This window comes from Pristis pectinata, chromosome 18 (genome assembly GCF_009764475.1).
Source record: "Pristis pectinata isolate sPriPec2 chromosome 18, sPriPec2.1.pri, whole genome shotgun sequence".
Lineage (NCBI taxonomy): Eukaryota > Metazoa > Chordata > Chondrichthyes > Rhinopristiformes > Pristidae > Pristis > Pristis pectinata.
The window spans coordinates 36,811,499-36,828,732 of NC_067422.1; the positions used below are offsets into that span (position 1 = coordinate 36,811,499).

Here is a 17,234-nt window from a genome sequence, read left to right on the forward strand (position 1 = left end):
CATATTAGAAAAATATTTATTTCTGTTGCATGAACACAGAACTTGTTCTTGTGGATGGTCACGTGAAATTGTTTACAGGAGTTCTAATGGAGCAGTCTTGGGCAGTCAGTCACAGCTGGAGTTGAAGACCTTGGACCCCTGTGGAAAGCCATTGCTGGATCAGTAGATACCGTAGGTGGGCTCGTGGCTGTCTCTGTACCGGTCCAAGTATCGGAGTGGCTGACCATGTGGGTATTTTCTCTGAGGTGGATGGTAAGCCGGAGGGAAGTCGTATTCAAATATTGGCTCCTTCATATCTGTCAAAGAATACAAGAAATTATTGATTCTTCTCTTCTTCTCCAACACCTTGATTTTTTTGTTCCTTTATCCAGCGCTGGAACTCCCGATCCCTTCAATCCTGTTTATCATTTCTCATGGAATTCTAATCCAACGTTTCAATTCTTTCCTTCAACAGTTCTACCTGCAGTCCTCTGTTCACTGAGATTTGGCTGCACTCTCTCCTCCATTCTTAAAGCTGCCACTAAGAAGCTGTTTCTTCTTTCACTACTGAGCACATTCCACCCTCCCTCCCCACCCCCCGCAACACAGTTAATAACCTTCTCAGAGTACTATAAAACTTACCGCCTCCAGGACCAGTAATGCTCCCAAACCTAGTGAGGCTTCTGCAGCACCACTGTCACACTAGAAGCCTATCTGATTGGCAACCATTCTCCTATTAAAACTAACAAGCTTTTATTTTATCATTACTGTTACAGAGTCAAAGAGTCATTGAAAGATAAAGCGTGGAAACAGGCCCTTTGGTCCACTGAGCCTGTACAATCAACCATTCATTTACACTAATCCTATATTAATCCCATTTTGTTTCCTCCTTACATTTTTGTCAACTCTTCCCAGATTCTACCACTCACTAGGAGCAGTTTACAATAATAGTCATTGCTCCTACTGACTCTCTGCTCATTCTTCCTCTCACTATCCTGCACACTTTCTCCTCTCTATTTCCTCACTGTTTTGTAGATAAAACTGTAATATGGTTCCCTCTTTGCCAATTTATCTCAGCTTCACTTTAATTCTGACGCAGGCAAAACCCTATGTTGGCTTCCTTGGTCACTTAAACAGTATAACAATTCTAAAGTCTCCAGTGTTGATTTTAGTTGACTGAATTTATCCAGTCTGGCCCGTTCATAAACATTACTATTCCAGGTACGTATGCATTCTCAGAGTCCCCATTTAATCGATCATTATTTCCTCTTTCTGTGGAACAGTGCATTTTGCCCTTTACACACTTGCTCTCTGCCAACATCTGGCGCTCTTGATGACTGCTCATAAATCTTCCTTGCTGTGGTGTTATCTTGCTCAATTAATCCGTTCCTGATGCATCCTACGGCAACTGTAACGAAGCCTCAGCTACTTGCCAGTTGGTCTGCCTCAGAAAACATTGCAACTACAATCCATGAAGAGAATACCACAGTCATGGCTGGATGACACAACGTAACATGTGCAACACATGAACATGACGTAAAGAAACGGCTGCTTTATTTTGTGTGCTATACATGTAAGCCCTATGAATGTTTTAATGCAAAGCCTGCTGCTAGAGATAGGGTACAGTGGGTTGTTGTTGCTCAGTATTTCCACTGCCTGCGGGCCTCTAATCAATCTACACCATCACGTGACAGCACTGCCCATTACCTGGTTGAAAGGCACACCACTGATCAATCAAGATTTGGCTCCACCCCACCATCCGTGCACACCTGACCATTGGTCCTTTTAAGCACCTTTGTACCTGGCCTCAGGCCATTGGCCTTTGTGATCAATTAGCCTCTGCTGGCGCTGGGCCATTGGCCTTTTCGAACTACCTGGGCTGGACACCCCAGCCCTCCAGCACTATAAAGAGTGCCATATGTGCTTGGCTCGTTCTCTTTTTGATTGCTCCAAGGGATTCACCCTGCCTCATCCCAGGTTGAGGAACCGTGAAACGGTGCTGGAGAGATCGTTGGTAAAGTGTGCACTGTCAAAAGGGTTAGGGGCGTTCTAGTTAGTATTCCCGGTAGTGTAGAGCCATGCCTGCACTAAGTCAAGGGGTGGCGGGTATCGTATTGCTTTTCCTTGACTGTACCCAGTCCGTTGTGTGTGCATGTGTGTATTTTACCCTTGTTGCGATTTTTCCCACGCTTGCTATCACCGGTGTGTGTGTGTGTGTGTGTGTGTGTGTGTGTGTGTGTGTGTTGTTCCCGTTATCTTTTCCCCACGTTTGTCTTTGTAAATAACTCATTTATCTCTAAGACTGTGTTCAGAGTCCTTGTCCTTTGAGACCTCAAATCTGTTTCACAACAACCATATATGGGGAATGTTGGAAATTAACAAACTTATTCCAGGAAATTGAATTACACCAAATAATTTCCCTACCCATTCTCCAAGACGTGAAGCATCCATATGTACACCTATCCCCATGGATGGCCTCTGTTTTGGAGTGCCAAACCTCAGCACCACTAGTTGGGAGGACACAGTCAGTTCCCAATTTGAGCTGCATCAGATAGCAATGTGTCAGTCAAAGGGTGCAATTAGGGGAAGGGGAGATCAAAGGTGTAGTGAATTAATGTTTTCCACCGCGCATTATTTGTCGATGGCAAACAGAAGTGATTTCTACACAGGGTGTAAATATTCCTGATAGGACCCACACGATGAAAGAGAATAAGTTCACAGCAAGATAAAGTGCATCTCTCACAGACTTCGGTACTTTTCTAGAGAGGTCACCCAGTTCTGCAGTTGTTTTTTTTAGCACACACCATTTTTAAACGTGGGAGTATGTATAGGACTTACCGAGAAGATTGTGGAAGATATGCGTGACAGACTCATCCCAGCGACTCTGGAAGAAAGCCATCCCAGCTGGAGTCATCAGATCCTGATGTTTCTTGTAGAAATCAAAGGTTTTAAAGGTTCGCATTTTCAGGCTGAGACTGTGAAGTAATACATAGGGTGAGGTGCACGAGATATGCACATTCCATAGATACCAGCTTACTCAGGAATGAAATCATCTATTGCCCCTAATGCCAAACGTACCAATCACAGATAGGGACTAGAACCAAATATGAACAGAAGGTGTTCAAGAGGTGACACATGTATACGCACACAAGCTCAAAGTCTGACAGACATAGTACAGCAAGAGAGCGGGCATAGGCAGAGGTGTGTAGTGGGAAGAGTTAGGATGCCTGCCACTGGGGGAAGAAGGGGAACCATCCCAGAAGACATGAGAGCAGGAATGGCATGTAAACAGAATAGGATCCAGTAAACCTAGGATGCTAGAAATACACAGGAGACAGGCAACATCTGTGGAGAGAGAAACAGTTCAATGAAGGATAACGCTCCACAGATGCTGCGTGCCCTTCTCAGTACATCCAGCATTTTCTGTTTTTATGTTCAGAATCCACAGTAATTGGAGGATGCCTAATGTTGTGCCTTTATTTAAGAAGGGCTGCAAGCTCAAGCCAGGGAACTACAAACTGGTGAGCCTCACGTCAGTGATGGGAAAGTTAGCAGAAGAGATTCTGAGGGACAGGATTTATTTACATCTGGAAAGGCAAGGACTGATTAGGGATACCCAGCATGGCTTTGTTCTTGGGAGATCATGTGTCATGAATGTGATTGAGATTTTTTTCTGAGGAGGTGACTAAGAGGATTGACGAGGGCAGGATGGTAGATGTTGTCTACGTGGGCTCTGGCAAGACAAGGTCCTGCATGGTAGGCTCCAAAAGGTTACAGTACCTGGGATCCAGGGTGAGATAGCAAACAGGATACAAAATTGGCTTGGTGGTAGGAGGCAGAGGTTGACTGGAGGCCTGTAACCAGTGGTGTGCTGCAGGGATCAGTGCTGGATCCTTTATTGTTCGTTATATACGTTAATGATTTGGATGAGAACGGAGATGGCATGATTAGCAAGTCTGCAGATGACATCAAAATAGGTGGTAGAGTGGACAGTGAAGGTTGTCCAAGGTTACAACAGGATCTGGATCAACTGGGAAGTGGGCCAGGGAATGGCAGTTGGAATTTAACTCAAACAAGTGCAAATTGATGCATTTTGGGGAAGTTAAACCAGGCCAGGACATACACAGTGAATGGCAGGGCCCCGGGGAATATTATCAAACAGAGACACCTTGGGCTACAAGTACATTTCCCAAAAAGTAGCAAGACAGGTAGCAGGGTGGAATTTGGTACACTTGCCTTGATCAGTCAAGACATTGCACATAGGAGTTTGGACATTGTGCTACAGTTGCAGAAATCGTTTAGGCCGCATTTGGAGTATCGTGCAGATCTGATTGCCACGCTAAGGATGTGATTAAGCTAGAGAGGGTGCAGAAGATTCACAGGAATGTTCCTGGACTAGAGGGCTTGAGTTTTAAAATAAGATTGGATAGGCTGGGACTGTTTTCCCTGGAGTGGAGGAGGCTGAGAGGTGACCTTATGGAGGCTTATAAAATGATAAGGGGCATAGAGAGGGTGAATGGTCATAGTATTTTTCCTAGGGTAGGGGAGTCTAAAACTAGAGGGCATAGATTTAAGGTGAGATGGGAAAAATTTAAAGGGGATCTGAGGGGAAAGTTTTTCCCACACAGAGGGTGGTGGGTAAATGGAACGAGCTGCCAGAGGTGTTGGCAGAGGCAGGTACAATTGCAACATTTAAAAGACATTTAGACAGGTACATGGATAGGAAAGGTTGAGAGGGATATATGCTAAATGCAGGCAAATGGGAATAGTGTAAATAGGCATCTTGGCCGGCATGGATGAGTTGGGCCAAAGGGCCTGTTCATAATCTCTATGAATCTTTATGAACCTTATCTACTCGAAGATGCAACTTCGTTCATTCTTAATCAGAGGCACCAAATGGGTAAATACAGAAGCTGGAAAGCTTCATGATGTTAAAACTCAGTAGCCAACTCCTATTTCCATTAATTTTTGCAGATATAAAGCAATATCTAACACTACCCATCTCACCAAGACCTCAAGAGACATGGCAATAGATGGTGGTAAATGCACCATCTCTGCACTATGCTGACTGAAGTCCAGTCTCTTAGGCACTGAGGTTACACTTGAAACTGTTTCATCTTACCAAGGGTTCGGCCTGGAGTCTTCTTTGAAGTTAATTACTTTATCTTGTTTAAAGAGAATGAAGATGCACCGATGATATCCTGTGCCTTTAGCAGGAAAAGGGGGGAAATAGTGGCAGACATCCTCTCCTTCCGATACAGCATTCCCAGGAATATTACCGCTGTATAACAAAAATATAATGAAATAAACTGACTCAGTTTCTTTAATTTGCCAGTCTCGCCATTTACAGAACAGACACAACAATGCACAAAAACTTCTAAAGCTACATACATTTAGAAAGGTGGGGATATAAGAAAATGTTTAGCTGAATGAGAGCATCAGTGAGTATATTTTTAGGGGAGTGATGTCAGAATGGAGAGGAGTACTAAGTACTAAGTTGAGTACTCCAGGAATCAACACTGGTATCCCTTTTGTTCACATTAACAGACAAATTAAATGTCAGTCAGTGGATAAAAACAAACCAGGTTTTGGGAAAGGTAAAAAAAAACTGGTAAATCCAAAGAGATGACAAGGGAACTAAACAATCACCAAAATCATAGAAATGTTATGACAGTGAAGGAGGCCACTTATCCATCGTGTCTGAATTACTCAATCTAATCACACCTTCTAGTGTTAGATCTGTCTAGGTGACAGCTCTTCAGGTACACATCCAAACTCACCTTTAATCCAATTATGCTAAATCTACACCCTCTGCTAAGGGAAGTAGATCCTTTTTATTTGCCCCTACCTAAACATCTAATGATTTTGAAACAACTCAGTTAGGTCTCACCTCACCCTCCTCTGTTCCATAGAAAATAACCAGAGCTTTCCAACCTTTCCTTAGGGCTACAATTTTTCAGTCCGGTAAATTTCCTCTGCGCCTTCACATTTTCATGTGATGTGCTGACCAGAACTGTATGCAGTACTCAAACTATAGTCTAATCATTGTTGTATACAGTTCTAGCATATCCAATGCCAATCTAATAAAGGGCAGAATCTCACACGTCTTTCCAACCTCCTATGACCTCCCCTGCTACATTTAAGGAGCTGTGGACATATTCCAAGGTTCTCCCATTTCTTCACACTCAGTTTCCCTGCCATTTAGTTTACATCTCCATCCCTTGTTGCACCTCCTCAGAGCATTACTTCCAACTTCTTTGGATTATTTTCCATTTGCTATTTTTCTGCCCAACTCTCCAGATCTAAAGTTTAGATCTGCAGTCTAAAGCTTTCCTCCCGTTAAGCCCACCGGCGATTTTTGTATCATCTACAAACCCTCATGTCCCTCACATTCAGTTCTAAGTCACTAATATATGCAACAACAAAAAAAGACAAGGAACCAAGTACTGAGCCCTGTGGAACCCAGATGAACGAATTAGGAATGTGGACAGATTAAATTCTAGTTAAAAGTAAAATATTGCAAGAGACAGAAATTTGAAAGAAAAACAGTAAAGGATGAATAGGTACAACAAATCAGTTTGTCGACAAATAGATAAGGTTAATGTTTTCATTCAGGAGAGGAAAACTTAAAGCTAAGAAAAAATGCCAGTGGAATGGTGTTACAAGTAATGTTTCTACACTAATTATAAATATGAATGTCACTGGCAACACGAACATTCACAATCCATTCCTGATTGCTTGCAAGTCATCCCATTGGTAGGTCTGGAAGCACACATAAGCCAGACTGTGTAAAGGCAGCAGAATTTCCTTCTTGAAAGATGATCAATTGGATAGATTTTTTACAACAAAATGGTAGTTCCACGGTTACCGTTGCGGAAAGTAGTTTTTTTTTGATGGAGGTAAGGGCAGGTAAGCAAAAACGTGGTCCGGGATTGACTTTAAGGAAGCTCTTCAGACTAGAATAAGCAGACAAGCAAAGGTGAAGGGACGACGTGGTGTGGAACCTAGCATCTTGGCAACTGGAGGTTTGTCTTCTGACAGTGGAAACTGGAGATGCTCTGGAACCCAGAACTGGAGAAGCATACCTTGGATGGCTAAAGGAGACTGCAGAGATAAGGCCAAAACCAAAGTGTACTTGGAAACAAAAGTGGAAATTTTAAAACAGAGATAAAGTTTTCAACCAGAACCCCTCATCTGCCCTTAACTCCATTAGCCAGCATTAGTCAACCAAAGCATGGGTTATACGTCACCAGACTCAGTACACATTAGAATATGTGCAGCAGAGTTTTGGATGACCTTGTGTACGGAGAAGGAGCTGGATATGATAATAATAAATAATAATGGGAAGTCTATTTCAATCAACATCACCCAAATTAAATGAGGTCGGGGTACTATGTGTCATATCTTGCTGATGCCTATCCTTCAGTTTTAAGGTTTAAGCATTACTATATATCTGTAGTACTCAATACTCCAACTGGTAATGATTATTAGGCAGATGGAAGTTATTTCTTGTTATTGAGTAAAATGCTATTAGACCTGCAGAGCAACATTTAGTCGCCAATGCCAATACTCACACCAGCCAGTGAACATACTCTGATTCATTGTCTCTCAGATGTCCATCTGAAATACAAAACACAATACACATCAACTAAAATAGGGTGGTCACAATTTAAATAACAACATGCTTATCTGTGCAATTAATCAAGTTAAACAGAAGAATCTTCTTGAAAAGTCCAATAAAAAAAGCATTGCCTTGGGCTTGCGTCTCCCTGTGCTATTAACCTCCTCCACTCCTACATCCTTTTGATCTCAGGGTTCTTCTAGCCCTCTTGTACATCCCCAGTCTCCCTTACCCCAATGCAAATGTAGTCGATTGTCTAATAGCTTGTTTACAATTACATTTATGCTAACACTCTACAAATTGTATATTTTTTTAGGTGATACATTGTAGGGGAGAAGGTGGTGGGAAGTTGCTGGGCCAGCAGGAGGAAGCTGTTCGATGACTCTGGGTTTGATTGCTCCTCAGTTTACACCCGGACGTTAGTGACCAAGCCAATATTAGTTTCAATGCACCACAAACTTTTGTAAAGTATAATTTGATCAGTAAAAGCTTGAATTGTGACTGGAGAAAGCGGTCTGAGCTTCACAGTTCAAAGACCAGTTTTTAACACTAGTAATCAAAACTGGTTTGTAGCAATGAAGCTCAGTGTTGCTCTGCCCCTAATGTTGGATTCAACTGTTTTAGTTACTTTTTTTTTAACATGTATAGTGTTTAATACACCTCAAGTGGCTGCACAAGGAATGGCCGCTTCCTAGCTCATTGGTTCGTCCATCAGGTGAATATGTGTTTTCTCATTGGTTGGTTTTGCCACAGGTATCTAATAGGTTTCCTGATTGGACTATTGTTAGCTAAGGAGTACCTCTTATCTCAGGTATAAAAGGTGTCACTTTTTGTTAATCTCTCTCTTGCTCTCTTTCCCCACCCCACCCCGGCCCTAGCTCATCTTTAGTTCTTTTTGTCTCGGCTCATCTCCTAGTAGTAAGGCTAGTGCCATGTGCTCTGTGACTGTTTCTTTGTTTTAACCTTTTCCAATAAAACTTTGTGAAGCACCAAGTTGTTTCCAACTCATTCCTGGACTCTTGAAAGAACCTGTGGATTCGAAAATAACCGTATGGTAGCACTGCTGGTTACAGATTTAACACTGCATGGTATCATGGCACAGTACTGCTAAGTACAGGTCTATCATTTTAGAACACTATGATTAGAGCTCTCTGGGACCCTGCAAAACCCTAAATATTTGCCAAGGGTAAGCCTCCATGCTCCCAAGCACCTGCGGTTATCAGAAAGAAGTTATAGTCCCTGTTGAGTATTATCAAGCTGCATTACAACACCATTTTTGATGCCTTTGGAACAGCAGTAGCAGTGAGAGAGATTGTAATTATTGTAAATGAAATGAACTTCAAGAGATTATCTTTTCCCCCATATCCATTATAGCACTGCAGTTATATTCTGATTGCTTTTGAACTTCAGTTGCACTCCAGTTCCAAAAAATGCAGACCTGGATTGGTAAATAGCAGTGTCCACAGGGAGCCCTCTTCTGCCTCAAATGATACCTTGGGAACATCTGCAGCCTGGGAAAGACAAAGGAAAATCAGTGGGATGTAGAATCAGCAAACAATCTGCACAAATGCATATAATGTTATTCTGTAACTCAAAAAATGTACTGTACAAATGGGCAGAATGTACTGCACAACTACCATTATTGAAACAGCAAGGGCAGAGGGACTCACTGCTCAAACTGAAGAAACTCCTTTTCACTTTCTTCTCCAAAGATCAAGCTCCCAAATTCTAAATTCACCAGCCAGGGACAACAACTACCCTCACAATCATTTTTGAAATCTTGTAAATTTCACTGAGGTTCCCCTAGTGATAATTGGCCCTCATACTAATCTCAAGGAAAAGACTCTCCATCCAATGAATCAACTTAGTGTATCTACGTTGCACAGACTTGTACATCCTTCTTTAAATACAGAAACTAAACCTGCACACAGTATTCCAGATGTAGTCTCACCAAAGGTCTAACTGATTGCACAAGATTTTAGTCAAACATTCTACACACCTTGCAATAAAGACCAACATTTGCCTTACTAATTGCTTGCCAGACCTTTGGTTTCTATCCAATAATTAATTCTCAATCCATGTCATTATGTTACCCACAATTCTGTGTGCTCTAACCTTGGTGGCCAACTTTGTTGTGCAGGACCTCAAAAGCCTTCTGAAAATCTAATTACACCACATTCCTTCATTACCCTTTACCCACTCCGCTAATCACATCGGCAAAGAACTTGAATAGATTAGTCAAATATGATTTTGCCTTTCATAAATCCTATCCTATTCAATCCTATGATTCTTTTCAAGGTATTTCATCCTTCATTATACATTCCAGCTTTCTCCCTACTTCCTAGGATAGGCTAACAGAGACTAGTAGCTTGTTTCCCCTCTCCCTCCTTTCTCAAATTGTGGGTCGATGTAAGAATTAGAAAAATGCCACTTTGGCGCAGCGGAAGCTGATCCAAGTTGTGATTTGGAGGTCTCAGTACTAACAACTGAACACATTGCTCAAACCAAATACTTTGACAGAAATGAACTCATAATCACCGAGTAACTTAATTTTATTTTTAATTTTTATTCTAATTTGCTTAATTTATTTCATACTCTGCTGCTTTTCAGTTTAATTTAAACTAATGGTTAAGTTAACATTATTTGAGATTAAAGAACAATTACAATTACTAGGGAATGGTCACCTATTCAGTATTCACATGACATATGTTATGTATGTATGGAGTGTATATGTGGATTAAACAGTGCACTGGACCTACAGTCATACCTCTGTGGGAGTGACCACATTTCCATGATACACTGGCATGGAATAGTCCTCACAGTCGTACTGAACACGCAGCATCACACGTGGAACGAAGGTTGCTCTGTTGAACAGGTCTCTATAAACTCCATAGTGTTCACCAATAGTCCTTAAATGGTAAGGACCATTTGTTTTCTCCCAGTCAGCTTTCACTTCATCCAGTGGAATCGTTACTGCAAGAAGAGGACTCAGTTTAACACGGGAACCGTGCAGTATAATTAAGCCTGTTCTGCCATTCACTGAGATCACAGCTGATCTGTGATCTTGCTCCACATATCCACCGTGGCCTTAATTTTCTGTACCTAGCAATGATATTTTAATGGTCAATAGATCCACAAGGCTCTCTGAACCTCCATTGTATTTAGCTTTCCATCAATTATAAAGTCATGTTCTTATTCTCAGATCCAAATTGGATGACCTCACATTGCCGATTAAATCCAATTTTCCAACTCGCTTATCACATTATTATCCCTTTGTCATTTCTTACTTTCATCTACATGACCTACAGTTGACACAGGTTTGCATCACTGCCAAACTTGCCACTGTAACATGTTGTCCCATCTAAGTCATTAATAAATACAGTCAATAGATGATAAGATGATGAGAGACATTGATCGTATGGATAGTCAGAGGCTTTTTCCCAGGTCTGAAATGGTTGCCACGAGAGGACATAGGTTTAAGGTGCTGGAGAGTAGGTATAAAGGAGATGTCAGGGGTAAGTTTTTTTACTCAGAGTAGTGAGTGTGTGGAATGGGCTGCCTGCAACCGTGGTGGTGGCGGATACGATAGGGTCTTTTAAGAGACTTTTGGACAGGTACATGGAGCTAAGAAAAATAGAAGGCTATGGGTAAGCCTAGTAATTTCTAAGGTCGGGACATGTTCAGCACAGCTTTGTGGGCTGAAGGGCCTGAATCGGGCTGTAGGCTTTCTATGTTTCTAATAGTTAAAATGACAACACCAACACTTTTAGGACACAAGTAATCAAACCTTGCCAGATATTGTTCCTCCCTGTTAAATCTACCCTCACTTTCCCGCCAACAGTTAAGTTCCCGATAACGTCAATGGTTTCTCTTCATTCCTTGAATGTCACCTTTAATAATGGTTTCCTAGGAGAGATTCTATCATGTCTTCTGGAAATCCATGCAAGCAACATCCATCGACTTTCTCCACATCCATCATCCATCATTCAGTTTCATTGGGCAGTGTACCACTCAAAGCCTGCACGCATTCAACATCATCCCCTCATGTTTTACATTTGCTGCCTCTGCAATTAAACTCTTCCGATGTTTTTAGCATAAGGACACCTCATTCACATGTCACTACAACTCCAACATTAAGCTCAAGGAGGCAATGTTTGCATGGAATTCGGAGAGGCTGGAAGTGTGAAGAAGGAAACGAGTTGAAGCAAGGGCAGGACTTGGCAGGGTACTGCTGGTGGTTTTCAGAAGCAGTGAGGACATGGCACCACATGCAGTGGCAGTTACATGCAGACAAAGGCAAGTTGGGCTGTCATCAGTAGAGCGTGAATGGGATCCAGGGAGCAGGAAGTGGATTTCACAGTTTTGAACTTAAAAAGACAGGCGTTGAGATGGGAGAGAAACTGGAGAGGCACTGCTTCAGTATTGGAAAATGTGGTGGGCAACCAGAAGCCTCAAAGGTTGGTTAACATTCATCTCAATCTTAGTACAGGGAGCGGGGAGTCCTGTTTTAAGCATTTTACCTGAGAGAAAAAAAAAGCAAGGGAATATCCCTTACAATCCAGGGAGACCCTTGAGGAAGAGGTGGTTTTGGCACCTGACAGGGAGACACAACAGTGCTTGAAGCTCCCTTTGTTCTAGCTTTAGTTTAATTTTACTAAATGTCATGGTTTTTGCTCGAAATTTCTCAACATTATTTGTTGACCAGTCAGAGTGCTTTAGGGTTACTTTTACAAGTGCACAAACTGATAGTAATAGGGTTTTCTGCAGGGTGCTACCTTCCAGTTTATCCACCCTTCAGCCAATATTTTAGTTCAGTAGAAGTGGGCAGAAGCATTTGGTTCTGATAGGTACAAGAGGTAGTGTTTGGACAGTATAACAATCAGAATAATCCTAATTGTGCAGAGGTCGCTTGGCCAAATGCACACAACCACCACCTAGGGCTAGCAATAGTTGAACACAGAGCATAACAGGACAGTACAGGCCCTTTGGCCCACAATGTTGTGCTGACATTTTATCCTGCTCTAAGATCTATCTAACCCTTCCCTCCCACACAACCATGTGGCTATTTAAGAGTCTCTTAAATGTCCCTAATTTATCTGCCCCCACCACCTCTGCCAGCAGTGCGTTCCACGCACCCACCACTCTCTGTGTAAAAAAAAAACTTACCCCTGACATTCCCCCTTATACCTTCCTCCAATCACCTTAAAATTATGCCCTCTCATGTTAGTCATTGTCGCCCTGGGAAAAAGTCTCCAACTGTCCACTCGATCTATGCCTCTTATCCTCTTGTACACCTCTCTCAAGTCACCTCTCATTCTCCTTCGCTCCAAAGAGAAAAGCCCTAGCTCGCTCAACCTATCCTCATAAGACATGCTCTCCAATCCAGGCAACATCCCGGTAAATCTCTGCACCCTCTCTACAGCTTCTACATCATTCCTATAATGAGGTGACCAGAACTGAACAGAATACTCCAAGTGTGGTCTAACCAGAGTTTTATAGAGCTGCAACATTAGCCGGCAGCTCTTGAAGTCAATACCCTGACTAATGAAGGCCAACACACCATATGCCTTCTTAACAACCTCGTCAACCTGCGCGGCAACCTCGAGGGATCTATGGACGTGGACCCCAAGATCCCTCTGTTCCTCCACACTGCTAAGAGTCCTGCCATTAACCTTGTATTCTGCCTTCAAATTCGATCTTCCAAAGTGTATCACTTCACACGTCTCCGGCTTGAACTCCATTTGCCACTTCTAAGCCCAGCTCTGCATTCTATCAATGTCCTGTTGTAACCTACAGCAACCTTCTACACTATCCACAACACCACCAACCTTCGTGTCATCTGCAAACTTACTAACCCACCCTTCCACATCCTCATCCAATCCATTGAATCGAAGCAAGTTATAAACCCATGACAACAGATACAAATATATCTTGTAATCACACCCAGTCGAGGTCAGCTTGCTTTGCCAATACTGGTTATCTGCTTGTCAATCCTGACTTACGTGTTCTGTGCCGTGATGCTCTCTCGAGGTCACTGTTGTTGTGATTTGCCTTAAGAATGCGTCTGCGTTCCTTCAGTTCCTTCTTCCGAGATGCTCTAAAATGAGGGAGACCGATATCAATTTTCTCTGGAGCTGTAAAAAAAAAATTCAGTGGAAAATCCTGAAATAGAGGACCAAATCCCTCTGCCCGAGAGGTATTTTTAAACATTTTCCCACCCTAATCAAACATTCAGCTAATCTTTTTTCCAAGCAGCTGTGGGGCACTTGAAAATATTAAATTCAAGAGGATACAGAAGAAGAAAGATAATTTGTCAATTAAAATATCAAAAGTAAAAAACTCCCGAGGTAATTTAGTATAATCTCACATAACTAAGGGTATCACAGAGAATAAATTCTGCTCTCCACAAAGGAAGAGAGAGACAGAGAGAGACATTGGGAAGATTTAAAGAATCAGAATGAAATCAGAAGAAGCATTGTTGGTAAATGAAGCCCAGCTATAATGCAGGTGAGGTACAGAGTAAAGCACCTCCTGAACTGCCCCATCAGGCACTTCCAAGTAAAATACAGAGCACAGGCCAGATGCCATTTAAACAATGAACCAATAGTTTGCTTTAACCCAAGTTAGTAGCATTTTCTGATGAACGAATTTTGCTTTTCTATACAGGCTAACTATACTTCAAGTAAATTGCCAATTAAGCAGCAAACAGGACATTTTGATTAAATGGATTTATACAAACCAAAGTGATCTTCTATGAAACAGTCACAACAAGCAACCAGACTATATATATAAGCCAGTGACCTGGGAGAAGAAAGGTTAAGACCCCAAAACATCCCATCGACAAGTTCAGTTATAAACACTTGTGATTATCTTAACATGAAACATTATTCACATCATATAGTGCAACTTACTAGGCTCTTGTATATAATGTTTGTATGTCCGCCACCAGATTGGTTCCTTGCTTTTCTTCTCTGCCATCTGCAGATACCGTGCATAGCTGCGGTATTTCTCCAGAGACTCCAGGTCCGTCACATCAATATCCTCATTGGGCATCGGCCCTAGTGGAGCTGCGCGTTTAAATAGCACAGCTGAAAGAGATGAGAACACAGTAAGATATATTGCAACAACTTGGGTTCACCTAACATAACATAGCAAAATATCACTATTGTAGCTTAGACCAAGCAGAGGTAGGAAAGGTGGTCAGTGAAGACCAAAGATACGAGTTATTTTAAGGAGGCTGCTTAAGACAGCATGGTTGATGGTGAAAAAGAAATTTCTAGATTGTAAGAAAATATCAAATGGATTGATTGGATACAATGGAAGTAGCAAATGGAACTCAATCCAGTGACATGTGAGTAACACACTTGGGAAAGGCAAACTAGGCACAATGAACGGCGGGATACTCAGAAATGTAGGCAAAGAGAAAACAGATGTCCACAGCGTCCTGAAGAAAGCAAAATAGGTAAGGTGGTTAAAAAAAGGCAAACTGAATACTTGTCTTTATTAGCTAAAAATATGTATAAAACATCAATTAGGCCACAGCTAGATTACTGGGCACTCCGTTGCAGGAAGTAGGTGATGCAGAGGAAATTTATAAGGATGCTGCCAGAACTGAAGAATGAAAGGAGAATTATAGTTATGAGGGGGATTGGCTCAGCTGGCATCATTTTCTTTAGAACAAAAGAGACAAAACTGAGATTTAATTGAGGGCTACGAAACTTTGAGAGGCTGAGACAGCTTGAGCTGTGAATTTGGTGAAGGGACAATAATTCAGGGGAATATATTTGTTAATTAGCAGAGGACTAGAGTGGAGTTGAGGAAAATCTGTTTCGTGCAATGAGCAGGATGAGTGTGGAACTCTGGCTGAAAGGGTGGTGCAGGCAGAAACCTTTATCACATTAAAAAGTACCTGCATGGACACCTGTGGAACTGAAACTTATAAGGCTATGAATCAACTGCATGAAAGTAGAATTAACCTAACAGTCCATTTTTGGCTGGCATATGTCTTCTGTACCACAAATTTCTGATTTACTTGTGTCCTCGGGTTCTGTGGCCCCCTAGCTCTGGAATTCCCTTCATCATAATCTGTCTCACTCCTCCTTTTGTCATTCATTAAGTCTAAGTGCTTTGACTACACTTTTTGTTATCTGTCCTGACATCTCTTTCGCAAAATATCCAACTTCATGTGGTTACATTTCAGTTACGTGCCTAAGGACATTCTCCTACTTTACAGACACTATTTGAAATGAAAGTTCAAGATCTTTCACCAATAGCAATATAGAAGGAGATGCTACAGATCACAGCTGGATGATGTGTTAAGAGTTTGTATATGTTAGAACTCAGGAGAATAACTTTGGAAAAAAATTAAATCTCACAGCAAACACATGGATGGGGCTTTTAAGAACAATAGGGATGTCAGGAATGAAAACAGGTGCTGTTTTGCAGGACAAATCCAATTCTGAAGATCAATTCAAGACTAAATGAACTACTAAATATGCCCACCATCAGATGGTCCAATTTGCAGCATAAGATTATGCAGGATATACAACATAGTAAACATCATACAATGTCATTAAAGACATCATAGCAGGTCATTCAGAAAAAAAGTGATGGTAATGAGGCAACGTCAACATAGTTTTGTGAAAGGAAAATCATATTTGACCAATTTATTAGAGCTCTAGATCTTTGGGGCAGCTTCTTCATGCCAAAGGATGGTGCGTATTTGGAATGAGTTGCCAGAAATAGTGGTTGAGGCAGGCACATTAGCAATATTTGAAAGCCATCTAGATAAGTATATCAATAGAGGGCTGTGGGCCAAACACAGGCAGATGGAACTAGCTCACTGGGCAACATAGTCAGCATGGACAAGTTGGGCCAAAGGGCCTGTTTCCATGCTGTATGACTATGACTCTTTGGGAATGCAACAAGTGCAGTACATAAAGGGGAACCAATGGAAGTACCATACATGGATTTCTAAGAAGCCTTTGACAAGGTCCTGCAACAAAGATCAGTGGGGAAAATAAATGCTCATAGTGCAGGTGGCAACATATTTGTGTAGAGAGAGGACTGTGTGGCGAACAGGAGAAACAGAGCAGAATGGCCCCTTTTTGGTTGGATAGGTGTAATAAATGGTGTGTCACAGAGATCAGTGTTGGTCTGCAAATTTTTACGATTTATATAAATAATTTGTTGGTAACGTAAAGCTAGGCAGAACTTCCTGCAGATAAAAAAACATGGATTACCACTAAGGCCACTGGCAATGACACGAAAGCTGCAATGCATACAGAGGTTAACTCCTCCACGAATACAACAACTTGTAAGCTTCAGCTTCTCAAAACAAGTGGATACATACAAGTACTCCAGCTGCAAAACTACCTACGTTCCTGACCCAGGCATTCCCAACTCCAACCTTGATCCCTTTCCACACCCTGACTCCAGTAGTAAATCCCCCACATGCCTGACCCTGACTGCACATCAATGTCAAATGTGATCCACCTCACAGCAAACAGAATTCACCAGTCACACGTGGCAGGGCTCTGGAGTAACACGCAAATGTTAACCAATGCTCCCAGTAATGCACAGCCGACCTCGCGAGTACACGTCAGTGGATAACAAGGAGTTAGCATAAATACAA

The 17,234-nt window shown here is 41.9% G+C and overlaps 1 protein-coding gene across 1 annotated transcript in view; it reads right to left on the bottom strand.

Moving 5' to 3' along the window:
- The window catches only part of mrpl38 (mitochondrial ribosomal protein L38), an 18,581-nt gene continuing 1,347 nt past the window's right edge, over positions 1-17,234 (bottom strand). Inside the window, exons 2-9 of the mRNA XM_052032760.1 lie at positions 14,512-14,688; positions 13,603-13,734; positions 10,368-10,573; positions 9,039-9,111; positions 7,554-7,599; positions 5,102-5,260; positions 2,818-2,954; positions 1-296 (exon numbers count right to left, since the gene is read on the bottom strand). Of these exons, the coding sequence (XP_051888720.1) occupies positions 160-296; positions 2,818-2,954; positions 5,102-5,260; positions 7,554-7,599; positions 9,039-9,111; positions 10,368-10,573; positions 13,603-13,734; positions 14,512-14,688 (1,067 nt within the window). The 3' untranslated portion in view covers positions 1-159. The remainder of the gene's footprint in view (positions 297-2,817; positions 2,955-5,101; positions 5,261-7,553; positions 7,600-9,038; positions 9,112-10,367; positions 10,574-13,602; positions 13,735-14,511; positions 14,689-17,234) is intronic.